General features: G+C 44.8%; 1 protein-coding gene across 8 annotated transcripts in view; it reads left to right on the top strand.

The window, feature by feature from the left end:
- The window catches only part of SORBS1 (sorbin and SH3 domain containing 1), a 262,831-nt gene that overhangs the window by 159,618 nt on the left and 89,259 nt on the right, over positions 1-13,954 (top strand). For 5 of the 8 annotated variants that reach the window (XM_074958409.1, XM_074958406.1, XM_074958404.1 and 2 more), the window contains exons 2-6: positions 645-700; positions 2,269-2,337; positions 6,956-7,075; positions 9,046-9,081; positions 9,223-9,326. In XM_074958409.1, coding sequence (XP_074814510.1) covers positions 645-700; positions 2,269-2,337; positions 6,956-7,075; positions 9,046-9,081; positions 9,223-9,326 — 385 coding nt within the window. Of the gene's footprint in view, positions 1-644; positions 701-2,268; positions 2,338-6,955; positions 7,076-9,045; positions 9,082-9,222; positions 9,327-12,886; positions 13,685-13,954 lie in introns of all 8 variants that reach the window. The other 3 variants (XM_074958401.1, XM_074958402.1, XM_074958400.1) reach the window with 1 other exon arrangement.

The following is a 13,954-nucleotide window of genomic DNA, read 5'->3' as shown; positions in this document are numbered from 1 at the left end:
ATGTTATTAACCAATTGTAGTTGATAAAATAACACTACTTGGTCAGTCATTTTGCAGTGAGAATAATTATACTAAATATGAATATATAGTGCTGTAGTAAATGAAACAATGAATTTACACTACTGTGGCTCTTCTGGGTAATGTTGATTGCTAATTTGGCTCCTGAAACACTGAGATCTGAGTATCACTGGTCTAAAGGCTCCTTCAATAGTATCCACGTTAGGAGGAAATCCTGTTTATTTCTGTCTTCTCTCCATTCTGCAAATTACCAACAAATGCTGCTTCTCTTTGATCTAAGCTCAGTTGGGTTCTGCCTTTGCTTAGGCTGGGAAATTAGTGGCTGCTGCTCTTGAAGGAAATGGAACTGTTGGCCTGGTTTCAGAGAGAGCGAAGGGTGCTCAGTGCTACTCTAGGTCATGCCTGCTGTTGTCCAAGGAGGCAAAGATAGGTGTATATGACAGCTGGTTTTCCAGACAACGCTCAGGAGAAGATTGTGGCCTATCTCTGGAACAGGGTTTCACAAGCCTTGTGGGGAGAGGAGGTTGGGGAGCCAGCACACAATCTGCAAGAAGGGTGCTGTAAGCTTCCATCAGTGTAAACACACAGACAGCATCACAGTATGATTCTCTCTTTCATTTAAACAGAGAAAACCAGAACCTGGAAGTGCAGAAGACAAATTCCTCTGGCACAATGAGCTCTGGTAAGTCACTGCTCTTCGCATGCCTGCCTTTAACTACAGAAATCCTCCTGTCCAGTTCTAATGCTGTGACTGTTTTGTGTCTTTATCTGTTCTCTCTGAATCGACCATTCCTGTGTCGGATTCCACTGTCGAAGGCCACAAGAAGTTTTCATAATAAAAAACAAACCCTAGTTTCAGGTTGTCATTCCCCCCTGCAGCCTGTATCAGCATCAAGATGACAAGAAAAGGAAGGACCGATCCTGAGCTGGGGTCAGTCAGCTTGCCCCCTTTGACTCTGTGGGAGCTAGGCTGCCTGACCCCAGCTGAGCTTTGAAACTCTCCCCTTTCCATGAGCTTGGGCCCATGTATTGTATTGACCTGAGACCTGGCACAATCCGGCTCTTCCCCTTTGAACTTCATTCATCTCTCAAACTCGGGAGATTCGAACCAGAAAAAGGATCCCACAAAATTCTGTGACCCCAAACTACTGAGTTTCATTTAGTTTTAGCAGTTGGTCTGTTTAGGACAGTGGTGCCCAAATTTTTTCTGTCGCACCCCTCCCCATACTGGAATCTGTCCACGCCCCCACCGCCCCCATTACAGCACAGCTGGCGCAGCCCTGGAGCTTGGTGGCGAAGGTGGAGCTGGGGGAAGCCCTTGAAGGTGGAGCTGGGGGCAGAACGGTATGAGGGAGGAGTTGGGGCTAGAAGCAGAGCTTGGCTGGAGGTGGAGAGGGAATATGGGCAGAGCTGGGCTGGGAGCTGGGCTGGGGGCAGAGCAGGACTGGGTGGCTCTCTCCCCGCCCCCATGGGGGCTGGTCCAGGCCCCACTGTGCACGCTCCCAACAGTCCTCTACAACCCCCTAAGGGAATGCGCCCCACAATTAGGGGACCATTGGTTTAGGGTCCCCATTGCCGCTAGCCTAGGACAGCCTTGAGTGTCACTTTAGAAGATACTTCTGAAATAGTACCGGGCACCTGGGCAGACCCTTGATCTCCCGTGGGTTTGTATGAGGGTAACTGATTAGCAAATAGTGACTGGGTGGGTATTTAATTTTTTTTTTATGGTGGTGTCTAGAGGCCTCTGTCTGGGCTGGAACTCGGTTGTGCTAGGTGCTGTACAAACACACAAACAGTCCCTGCCCCCCGGAGCTCCGTCTCAATGGGCAAGGATGAGAGTGGAAGTGAATTTCTGTCCCTAGATCTGGTGACAAGCTCACACTGGGCATGTGGGTAAGCATGGTATCAACACACTCCACTTGCAGCAGGCTGGCAGATGCCCACCTCATAATACCTGTGTACCTGTGAGTAATTTTTGACCCATGTCATCCTTTTGTTGTCAACGATTAAATTATATCACAGATTTCACGGTTAAGTTTATTGCTGCCACTTGTTAAGCTTAATAAACTACATGTATATCCACAGTGTTTTACTATTCCCTGTCCTGTTCCTTTCTCGCGTGTCTCCTGTATTTCTGCTGTAGACAGTGGAAATGCTTTTTTTGAAATCCTGAATATTGTCAGGCCCTGCAGTGTAGTCAGTGTGAGCTCACTTATCTTAGGGTGCTCCGGCTTTCCCTTTGTCTTTCAGAACAAGAAGTTGATGTTGTGAAAACCGTGGTCAATGGGCTGATATCAAGCAGCGATGGACAAGAGCAAGGTGAGTCAAATACATTCAAAAGAATCTCTGCAGCTCCCCCTGCATGTCAGTTGGAGTGGCGCATCTATTTTCCCGCAGTTGAATCATTACAGTGTCTTACTGTGCCCAGCTGCAACCACAGCATGAGGGGACCGACCCAGTATTAAATTAACATTCATGTTTTAAGAAAAACTATCTTGTCAGCAAGGGCCTGATCCCAGACTCGTTGAAGAACATGAGCCTTTCCAATAGGCTTTGGAACCTGGCCTTGCATGATTAGATTTTTTTTATTAGTGTATTTGGGGTGGGAAGATTTTTACCCTAGGCTTCTGCTCTGGTATTCATGTCCTTTCCTCTCCTTTGATGGCTTTTTATGACAGGCAGTGTATTTATTATAGGTGAATGAATGAGCTGGTTCAGAGTGAAACAGAACAAGCGCTTGGCAGAGTCTATATTTTGCTTTTCCAAAACCTTGTTAGTGTGGTTATTCCCCAAACCAAAGGCAGTTTGGAACAGGGTTGCAGTGTGTCCAAGAAGTCCATTGAGGGGGTGGATAATAGTCTCTGATTTAAGCTCACTTCTAATACAGATTAGCTCAGAACCGTGCCCCAAAACTGGAAGTCAACCTTTCTTGAGGTTTGAAAGAATTCAGCCAAGTTCTTCCCCACATCATTCCTCTCGGTACCTTTCCATTCTGGGGCAGCCTCTGCATTTTCATGTTTTATCCAGAACCACAGCCAAAGTGCCACAAGACCACCACAAGCAGAAGCTGTTCTTCTGAGTCTAACATTACAGACCAAAAGCAGTTTTGGATAAAGCTCAGGGAGGCTTCCAACCTTTTGAAATCAATGAGTGTTCTGTATGCAGAGGCCTTACAAGGTCAGATCCTAGAGGTAAAATCCTGGCTACGCTGAAGTCAATAGCAAAACTCCCATTGACTTAACCAGCACCATGATTTCCTCTCAGGTGTTTTATCCCAGCTGAACCTCTTGAGTTTCACCCATCACTAACTTTGCCTGTGCCCCATGAGGATAGAGTTCAGTACTGCTCATTCAAGGCCACATTAGGAAGAGTAGGGGAGGACGAACCAGATGCTTTGGAGAAGTGAGCAACCTTTAGAAATTTTCAACAAGTGCTAGAATTTTGCACAGTGCTGCATAACAGAGAAAAATACCTCTAAGACAATGTTCAGTGTTTGTTGGTAAAATCCAATGTTTCTGATAAAATTAGTATGCAGAAAAAAGGAGTTTAAACAGAATCCATCTGATTTGCTGCTTGGCTGAATGGATCTCTCAAGACTGGATACCTTGATGGTACCCTCTGGTTCTGGATCCTTTTCGAGACTCCTGGTCACAATTCTCTAGTCCCTGCTATTGATGTCATAAAATATACACATCAAAAACATAGGATTTGTGCAGAATGACCAATCAATGTTATTCTCAGAATCTTAATCTGTTTGTTTCCTCACTCAGCATAATTTTAACTCTGCAATTTTAAGATTTTTTATCTTTGCATGTAATATATGTAGCGTCTTGGCTAAAGGTTTATACTAAACTTTAGTTCTGTCATTTGAAAACGAACGTTTGAAATTCTCTTCCCCCACAGTATATTGGCAGCCAGGACTCAGTCAATTCACTAACCAGTACTGTACCCTGCACAACAGATACACATCCTGAATTAGGATGAATGAGGGGCTATTTTGAATGATTGCATCACTGCTCTCTGGACTGCTTTTGTATATGAAATTTCCTGCTATTGTCATTCCTGATTTCCCAAGTACTTTAGAAAGCTTTGTGGCATGTTTCCTTAATTGTGTTCTTCCCTTCTGGATGCACCAACTACACTTTTGTGTTTGCAGCCATTGACGTCCCTTTATGTGCACGCTCTATTTCTGCCATTAAAATAATCCCCGCGAAGAAAGTGAAAAGTTCTCCTGACCTAATGCTACCTACAGGTATCTTTTTTTCAAAACGCATTAGTAGGCCATCATCCACTCTTTCTGCCTCACCCCCTTGTTAAGATAGTTTTCAGCTTCATCCTTTTTTCACTGTTTTCCAGTGCTGTAGATTTCATCAACAGCTAATAGAGTTATACCATGATGACACAATTCATAGTTCTCAATAATCCAGTTTCTCTGCAGGCATAATTAAGCATATTTGAATTTGGGATCTATGTAAACTCTTCTGCTAATGCTTGGTATGAACATTACTGTTGTAACCTCATTTTAAACCAAACTCCTGAAGAGTCTAAAATATTTCCTGTATGTCTTAGGTCCATAGAGAAGTAAACAGACATCAGAGATTTTATTTTGCAGGTTCAATCTTCTTTCAGCATCTCTGTTGCTCTTTCTCTCACTCACACACACACACACACACACACACATCCTTCCTCTCTTGCCATGATAAAGTGAAATCTTCCCCATTAACCCTTTTGGCATTTTGCTGAGTTTGGACAGTGAAACCAGACTAACCAACTCTACCTGTCATTTCTAGTCATTTTCACTTGCTGGTTCTGACACACTAGCACAATGCTCAGTGTTTGTATTTCCAGTAGAAAGAAAAGGAGTACTAGTGGCATCTTAGAGACTATCCAATTTATTTGAGCATATGCTCAAATAAATTGGATAGTCTCTAAGGTGCCACTAGTACTCGTTTTCTTTTTGCGAATACAGACTAACACGGCTGCTACTCTGAAACCTGTCATTATTTCCAGTAGAGCTGCTTAAAAAATGGGTGGGAAATTCTGAGATCTCAAAATCTGATTTTTTGTACCATATCAGGGTATAAAGTCAAGTACTGCATTTTTATTTTTGCAAAGTGAAATATTCCAAAAATATTTTGTTGCAGTTGCATCGGTGTGATATTATGTGATCTATAATATAAAAGTCAAAATGTTTGGACTTTTGTATTATAACTTACAGTACATAATATAAAAGTCAAAACAATAAAGCTGAAATGAAATGTCTTGGTTGCATCAAAACACCATTTTCTGATAGAAAATTGTTCCGTTGGAAAATTTTCTACTAGCTGCAGTTTCCAGCACTGCAAGGGAAGACTCTTTAAATTGAAAACAAGAGCTAATTTTTAAAAAGTGACACAGCCTCAACTTAGACTGTTTGCTCTTAGGGGCCTTTTTCTTCTGTGTTGGTACAGCGTGTAGCATGGTGGTGTCTTGGCCCACAACTGGGGCTCCTGGGTGCTATGGTAATACAAATAATTAATAATAAATAATAATCTGCAAAAATATGCATCTTTGGATCCTGATTTGGAAGTTTCAAAGCCCAAAGTTTAGGGTTGCTCAGATTTGGGGGTTTTGGCTGAGTTTGGCTAGTTTTCATGACCCATTTGACAGTATAATTCATAAAACCACATTCACATTCTGGTAGACCTAGTAAAAACTGTTATAGAATCAAAACACTGGGGACTAAGGTGGAGATTTTTAATAACCTAACTCCCAGATTAGGCGTCTAACTGCCACTTGTGCGTTTTGTAAATCGACCCCTACCCCTAGATGATAATGTTCCTAAACTAATAACGGGTAAGGTCAGGCCTGGCACTACCATTCAGTCAAACATAAGGAAAGATGTTCAGTGATTGAATCAGTGTTGGGCTGGGCATGCATTTTTCAATTTGCGTATAATAACAAAAGATACTGGAATGGCTGTTGGAAAAGCACATGAACTCTGGTACCAGGCCAGTGAGCGTCCAAGACATTGACCTGAGTGTGAAGAACTGTCAGACTCTAGTCCCTGCTACGCACTGGCACCATATTTGTAACTGGATTCGAGGACAATACAATGAGGTTGTAACTGAGTTTTAGCTAGGTCACCTGTATCTGTAGTATAGACAGCACTGGCTTGGGGAAGGATGGCTCTAGAAGGAGCACCTGGGCACAAACTTCAAGCGGATGAGTAGACCATGGACTTCAGTGGGATGACTCAAATGTGGACGGTTAAGCACATGCCTAAGATCTTTGCCTTCAAAGGGCTGGTGTGATCTGAGTGATGGGGAAGGAAGGTGACCTTAGTGATTGTATTTTGAACTACTTCTTTCTGATCCTATAAGGTGATCTCGTGGGTATGGCACAGTAAGAGGGCAGGGTGTGGGAGGCATGCGCTGCACTGCCTGGGCTTTATCCCTTATTCTGGATAACTATACATCTTCATTCTCCATCAATCCAGCATGGAACTCACTGCTGAGGCCTTGTCTACACACACAAGTTATGCTACTTCGTACCGGCATATTTAAAGTGGTACAACAACCCTAGTGTGGGTGAAATTATTGTGATATAAAATTTATACTGATACAAAATCTGAGTGTAGACCAGGCCTAGTAAAGCAAACAAACCTGTGAAATTTATTCCAAACAGCCAGCAGGTCTTGCCACTTTCCTAGCTGAGTTACACTGACTCAGAACTTTATTTGTGTGTTCATCAGTTATCTTACTTATTTTTTAAATATATAACTGCTGTTATTACTTAATGTTTTAAAGTCAAAGCTAATGTTCATCTGCATAAAAATTAGAACAATTCACTCAGGACAGCCATGTTAGAATTATTCCAGAGCCACCAGCATACTGCCATAGAACTATGATGGCTTCCAGTAGCTCCAAAACATCTCCTTTGTGTGTGTTTTCTTTAGACAAGGATCCCACTAAAGTCTGCACTGGAAAAGGGACCGTGACCCTACGGGCATCTCCAGCCTCTGAGGAAAGGCCAAGTATCAGTCCCCCATGTTCTCAGGATGTCCAGCAGTCAGAAAGTAAGTCTAGTATGTAAAAGGTTAAACATAAGCAGGGCCGTCCTTACCCATATGCAAAACACGCAGCTGCGTAGGGCACCAGGAAATTTGGGGCACCAAATTTCTCGGTGCTCTGCACAGCTGCGTGCAGCTCCAGCTCCTGCTCCAGCTCTTCCCCAGGCCCCCACCCCTGCTCCACCCCAGCCCCGCCTCTTTCCACCCCTGCCCCGCCCCTTCCCTGCCCAGCCCCGCCCCTGCTCCGCCCCAGCCCCACTCCCCTGAGCTCTGTAGCTGGGCTGGGCCTGCACTCACCAGCAGTGGGAGTGCAGCAACCCATCCTCAGCCGCGCTGCCAGTGAGTGCTGGGGGGTGGTTCCCCCTGCCCCCCAAGCCAGCCACCCCCACGAGGAGGCCTGGGGCCAGCCTCCCTGCTTCCCCCCCCAGCAGAGGTGTGCCCCCCCACACACACACATATGCACGGGGTGGGGAGGGGGTTGCGTAGGGCCGCAGAATTGCTAGGCATGGCCCTGAACATAAGATACAACAATTGTAACTGACCCCACATGGCGCTTGAGTCCAGGCCTTCAGTGCTAAAAGCATGAGCCCCTCCCACTGGCGCTAAAGACCTGAGCAAAAGCAGACTCCTAAATCTCTTACATGGGGCAAGCTGCTCGAGGAAGACAAAGCCCCAGAACCTCTGAGTGTGAGTTTCATAACCACTTATACACCACTGGAGAAAAAGCATATTTGTTGCTTCGTGTTGCTGGCAGGAGTGCCCAAAAAATCATCCTGTCTTCCCAGGTAGGCCTTTGTGTTCCTTCTTTTATCCCGGGCCACTGCGGGGGATGGGAAGTGTCCTGGTGCAGTCGCTGCAGCAATGGCATTCATTTTTTTGCTGTAGTCAAGGCCCCTGGGATGGCGTCCCAAGTTGACAGTGTTGCCATAGACTTCTGCTGTCTTTAAATAGCAGATGTGTAATTACTTAATTACAGGAGACAAGTAAAACATCACTAACCCTGCCTGCACCTTGGATTTTGCATATAGAATGAACTCCCAAAGGGAAGATGCTATTAAAAGTTAGGGTTGTTCAGCTTCTCCCCTGAAAGTGAAGCACATGTAATTACAGGACCTGTTGTTAGGAAAGGGTGATTCTATTCTTTCCAGCCCTAATGCCCTGCTTTCTACCTCCCCCTTCTCCTCCCCTCCTGATCCAACCATGACCTCTCCTCTTTTCATTCTCTCCATTCTCTGCTTTCTCACCCCCACCCCCTTTGCCTACCCTTCCTGCTGGTGGCTTCATAAATTTCCAGCAGCGTGAATGGCAATGAGCCCATTACTATGGAAATGAGCTCATTAATACTTCTTTTGCTGACTCCCTCAATCACTTTATGAAATGCATGTTGGAGCTGGAAGAGCTCTTTGCACAATACGTGAGCGGCCAAAACGGCTAATGTGGAAAGAGGGGGAGGAACTCAGTGGGCGATGGGTAGATAGCCTCGGTGCCTCTAGCCACAGGGACTGGGCTGTAAAATGGCATCATGTGTTGTACCCCGACCCGTACTCGCAAAATAGAGATCTTATTTGTCAATGGGTCTCTGCACAAGGTATTCTCATGCGGCAGTATTAGAAAGGATTGCTATGGTTATCCAGCCGACATCATGGCTTGACACTGAGACCCTGCATTTTTAGCTGCGTGTGGGGCATTTGGACTCCAAACTGCAGCACGAGAGCAGATAGCTCAGCTGAATGTCAATGACCAATTGTTTCTTCATTGCTCTGAATGAATCGCCTTGTGTTTACAAAGGTCAGAAACTGTGAGGGCATCATGTTTAGGGCCAGTTTCTATGGCAATTTGGCATCCCTGTCAGAAAGCATTGTGTGTGTGTATTGAAGTAGCCTGAATGTTGAGTTCAGTGGGTACATGTTTGCTGTAAATGTAACAGTTTATTTTTTTCCCTTATTTTTCCATTCTTCCTTCCCTCCTCTCTGCAGCACACATAGCTCTGGAGACAGGAAAACCAGAAACAGGTACACATGCTTGTTGCTTTGTTTTGTTGTTTCCCCAATGTATTTCTTGTTGCCCAGCAAAAAGCAACAGGTCCCCTCTCCTTGTTCCCCATCTAGCTAGAGTGAATTCCCTCAGACCTGAAGTTCTCCTTCCCCTTTTAGATGATTGGAGGTTATCCTCTAATGGAGATATCCAGCCATCTTCTCTGGCTGCCAAGGGCTATAGAAGTGTGCGTCCCAACCTCTCCTCAGAGGGCAAACCACAGGTAAGCATCTTTCCAGAAGATCTGAGGCTTTTCTTGAGGGGTCAAGCACAGGATTCAGAGTCAGGAGACCTGTGTTCAATTCGCAGGCTTGGGTAAGTCTCTGTGCCTTCATTTTTCCTATCTGCAAAATGTAGAGAATGCGTCTTTCCCAGGAGTGCTGTGAATTCATTAATTCATTAATTTGTGTTAAAGCATGCTGAACTCCTTGGTGGCTATAGCAGGGCAAAGTACCATTCAGCATTGTTTGTGTGGGAAGGCTCAGCCAAGAGGTAGTGATCAATTATTGTATGTCTTTTCAGTATGCACTCTGACTTCCAACTGCAGGTGGCTTAATGGAGAATTAAACTTCCTAAACCCACAGAGTGGCCTTAAAAAAAGTCTGGAGAAGGCCTTGTCACTTTAACACTAGAAATGATATAATCTTTTGTCAGCCCATATTGGAAAGGTTATTTTCCTCCCAAATCTAATCTGAAGTGTTGGGATTGGTCTGCCAAGCAAAGAGAAATGCTAACCTATGGATGGGTTACCAGTGTGCATGGATGCAATTTTCAGGTTGAATTCAATGGGATGGGAAAACCTGAGCAACCCTTCTTTATAAACTGCCTTCTTGAAGAATGGCATCTGTTACTGCTCTGTTAAATGTGAAATGGAGGCCCATTAAAATCTTATCCCTAGTACAGGGCAATTGCTTTAATCGTGGCAAGCTCTTGGCAACGCCACGGATCAGACACTGCGCCTGAAATGTTAAGTGAAAGATGAAGAGGGCACCAGTCGGCCGAGGACATAAGGAGTAATGAAGCACTAAAAGAGTGAGCTGCTTCCTGCATGAGACATGCAGCTGTTTTGCAGTTAGTTATTGGGCATATAAGTGAACAGAGATAGCTCAGTTTTAGTTTCACAGAGTGCTGTTTTTAGAAGAGTCCTGAGGGCACTTAAACTAATGTCAAATAAAACAGGGCTAAATTCTGCTCTCAGCCACATGGATGTAGATGTGGAGTACCATGGTCACTGTTAACAAGCAACTTGCCACTCTGTAGCATCTGGAATGTGGCAGTATTTTTCCAGTCGCCCAGCTGTATCGGTGGTATCCCGGTGTGATAACCAGGGTGGCTGCTGGCTGGCTCTCCATGGCAACTCCTGATTTATTCAGTGAGCTGTAAACCAAGGATAACAAAGGGCCTATCCAATGCTCTGGGAGCCCCTGCCAGAAATTACAAAAACAATAAAATTAAACCACCCCCAGAAGACCGCATTCCCCTCCCTGACCATCTCCACCGCAGCCAGCGTAAATACATGCGCCTTACATCATGCCCAGACGGTCAGCAGACTCGAGCTATTTTGGACCAGTGGGGAAGCCCATGCTAGAGCCAAGGGCCACTCACTGGGAGTGCTGTACTGCCTTCCTCCCCACCCCAGCTCAAGTGCCTCTGTTTAGCATAACATTGATAGGATGGCTACTGCAACTCTGAAATCTGTGGGGTTACTCTGGATTTTATACCAGTACAAGCGAGAATAGGAGCTGCCCCAAAGCTGCCTAGGGTGATGAATTTTAAAAGAGAACATTGATCAAGGCAATAAAGTTCTGAGCTGTTAAAGCCTTCAAAGAAGACTAGAGGCAATCCCTATCCTGTAGGCTGGCATTCTAGTCATTTTCCTTCTAACGGATAGTGATTTACAGTTACCTGCAGCTGTAAATAAATACAGTGAAACGTCCATGTAGCAAAGCCACTTCTTTTGCTACAGAATAATTTGGCTCTAAGCAAAGATTTGCTCTAACTGGAATTGCAATCTCCACGCTGCTCTAGAGTTGCAATCTGTACTTTGCGACGCACTGAAACAATGAAGGAGTTTCTTTTTGCTTCTCTAGGAAAATGATTTCGCTATCAGAAGGCTTCACTCTAAAGACAAGTTTCTGGGAACCCAATTCCACTGTAGATCTAAATTGTTCTGTTTTTCTGAGGGTGCTTTGTGAATGAGGGATCTTTTTAGAAGGGAAGTGGGGTGTCAGCCTTTGGCAAAAGTAAATGAGACTTTTTTTATTTGACCTCTCTGTATAGTGGAACAACCACAGTATAGTAGGTCACTGCGGTATGGTTTCGCATTAGCAGAGGCACCGAATCAGATTTCAGCAATTTGCTTAGTGTGCCGTAGAGAAGGGCCTGAGCTGTAGAATTCATATTTCCTGCTGGATCCGAATGTGCCCGAAGCTGAGGAGTGCTTGAGCCAGGGGTCATGGAACACAGAGTCTGGTTCTGATGGTCAGATCTGCATTTCAAAGTTCCTGGGGAATGTTAGGAGCTTGGGTACCCAGGCTGATCCCTACGGTACCCAGAGTAAGGTTAGCCCTGAAAGCAAAGTGAGATGCTCTTCCTAGGTTTGAACTTGAAAGCTGGAAAACCTTTTCATACCCCAACGAGCAGCATTGAGAGCGAGCAAGTTGAGTGCCGGGCTTGACGATTCCATGTTAGCTTGTTGTTAACTTGTGATTAGCTTGTGGCTAAACAACAAAGTATAAGAAGCAGTGAGAGGCAAAAGGGCATTGTTTAAAAAGTGGATAAATGCAAAGTAATGCACATTGGAAAACATAATTGCAACTATACATATAAAATGATAGGGTCTAAATTCGCTATTGCCACTCAAGAAAGTTTTGGAGTCATTGTGGATAGTTCTCTGAAAACATCCATTCAGTGTGCAGCGGCAGTCAAAAAAATAAACAGAATGTTGGGAATCGTTAAGAAAGGGATAGATAATAAGACAGAAAATATCATATTGCCTCTATATAAATCCATGATATGCCCATATCTTGAATACTGCATGCAGATGGCGTCACCCCATCTCAAAAAAGATATATTGGAATTGGCAAATGTTCAGAAAAGGGCAACAAAAATGATTAGGGGTATGGAATGGCTGCCATATGAGGAGAGATTAATAAGACTGGGACTTTTCAGCTTGGAAAAGAGACGATTAAGGGGGGATATGATGGAGGTATATAAAATCATGACTGGTGTAGAGAAAGTAAATAAGGAAGTGTTATTTAGTCCTTCTCATAACACAAGAACTAGGGGTCACCAAATGAAATTAAGAGGCAGTAGATTTAAAACAAACAAAAGGAAGTATTTTTTCACACAACGCGCAGTCAACCTGTGGAACTCCTTGCCAGAGGATGGTGTGAAGGCCAAGACTATAACAGGGTTCAAAAAAGAACTAGATAAGTTCATGGAGGATAGGTCCATCAATGGCTATTAGCCAGGATGGATAGGATTGGTGTCCCTAGCCTCAGTTTGCCAGAAACTGGGAATGAGCAACAGGGGATGGTTCACTTGATGATTACCTGTTCTATTCATTCCTTCTGGGGCACCTGGCATTGGCCACTGTCGAAAGACAGGATACTGGGCTAGATGGACCTTTGGTCTGACCCAGGATGGCCTTCTTATGTTGTTCTCATTGAATTCAATCCTGTTAACCCAAGTCTAATGACCAACTTCATTCTTTCAATTTTTTTCCTTTTTCCCTTCATTTGGTGCTGATTCCTCCTCCTTTCCTTGAATCTGATTGGACAGGCCCTTTCCCCTCCCCGTCCTCCTCTTCCAAAAGAGGAGAGCTTTGCATGGCACCCTCGCACTGACATGAAAGTAACCAACCTGCTGCCAGTGCCCATAATGGACTGTGTGTACCTGAATGCACCCAAGCCTTATACACAGCATGTGTCACCAAGTTGCAGCAGGCAGTGTTACTCCTCATCACCTGCACCCTTTGCAACAGTCCCCAGTGAGAAGCCATGCTTTTCCACAGGGCATCCCCAATCAGCCAGTTTGATTCCCAAGGACGTGGTGCATGCTGGGCAGTCACTTTCGGGAAGTAGCTCCTTGTTATCAGACACTTCATCCAAACATCAAAACCCTGCCAGGGCAGATCCTAGTAGTGAAGCTGGAATGAATTCCACGTATGGGACTAAAGCAGATAAAAAGGTCAGCAGTCTATATGTGGCTTGTTTATCTAACAGCACTTGCTCAGCTGCATCTGAAAATTCCACCAGCATTGCACATGACCAAACAGAGAGCCCCCGTTTGGGAACTGAGGTCACTCAAGCACCAGCCACCAACATTGTTTCCTCTGTAACAGATGCTGGAAAATCTCTTCCTCCCCCTCCTCCTGTCCCTCCCAGGCCATACTTTAACATTGTCCTCAGTAAAGACGCAGTTAGCTATGGTAGAAGCCATTCCTCCAGGACTCAGTCTCCACCTCCTCAGGCTGTGAGGGACAAAGTGCTAGAGCCCCAGAGTACGGCTGGCAGTGAGGACAGGATGAGAAAGGAACCTTATCTTACGCAGCAGCAGCAGCAGCAGCATCTGTACAAGGTGAAGGGACGCAGCATGGTACATGTTTTCTTCATAACTTTGTTTTCTTTCAGCCGTGCGAACGGTTCTCTAATTCGTAAGTGTCCCCTCTGTATTCACCTCTTCTTAATTTCTGCACGCAGGTCACTCTTGTGTAGTTTGATTCTTGTCATTTGCTATTCGATAACCTCTCACTTTCCCCCCAAAGACTGAAGAATATGTTTGTGTGATGTGTGCGTGTTTGCAGGCTAAAATCATTTGGTGAGGGGGTCAGCAATGGGAAATATTCCT

This window comes from Natator depressus, chromosome 7 (genome assembly GCF_965152275.1).
Source record: "Natator depressus isolate rNatDep1 chromosome 7, rNatDep2.hap1, whole genome shotgun sequence".
In the NCBI taxonomy this organism is placed as follows: Eukaryota; Metazoa; Chordata; order Testudines; family Cheloniidae; genus Natator; species Natator depressus.
This window is presented reverse-complemented; position numbering and strand designations above follow the sequence as displayed.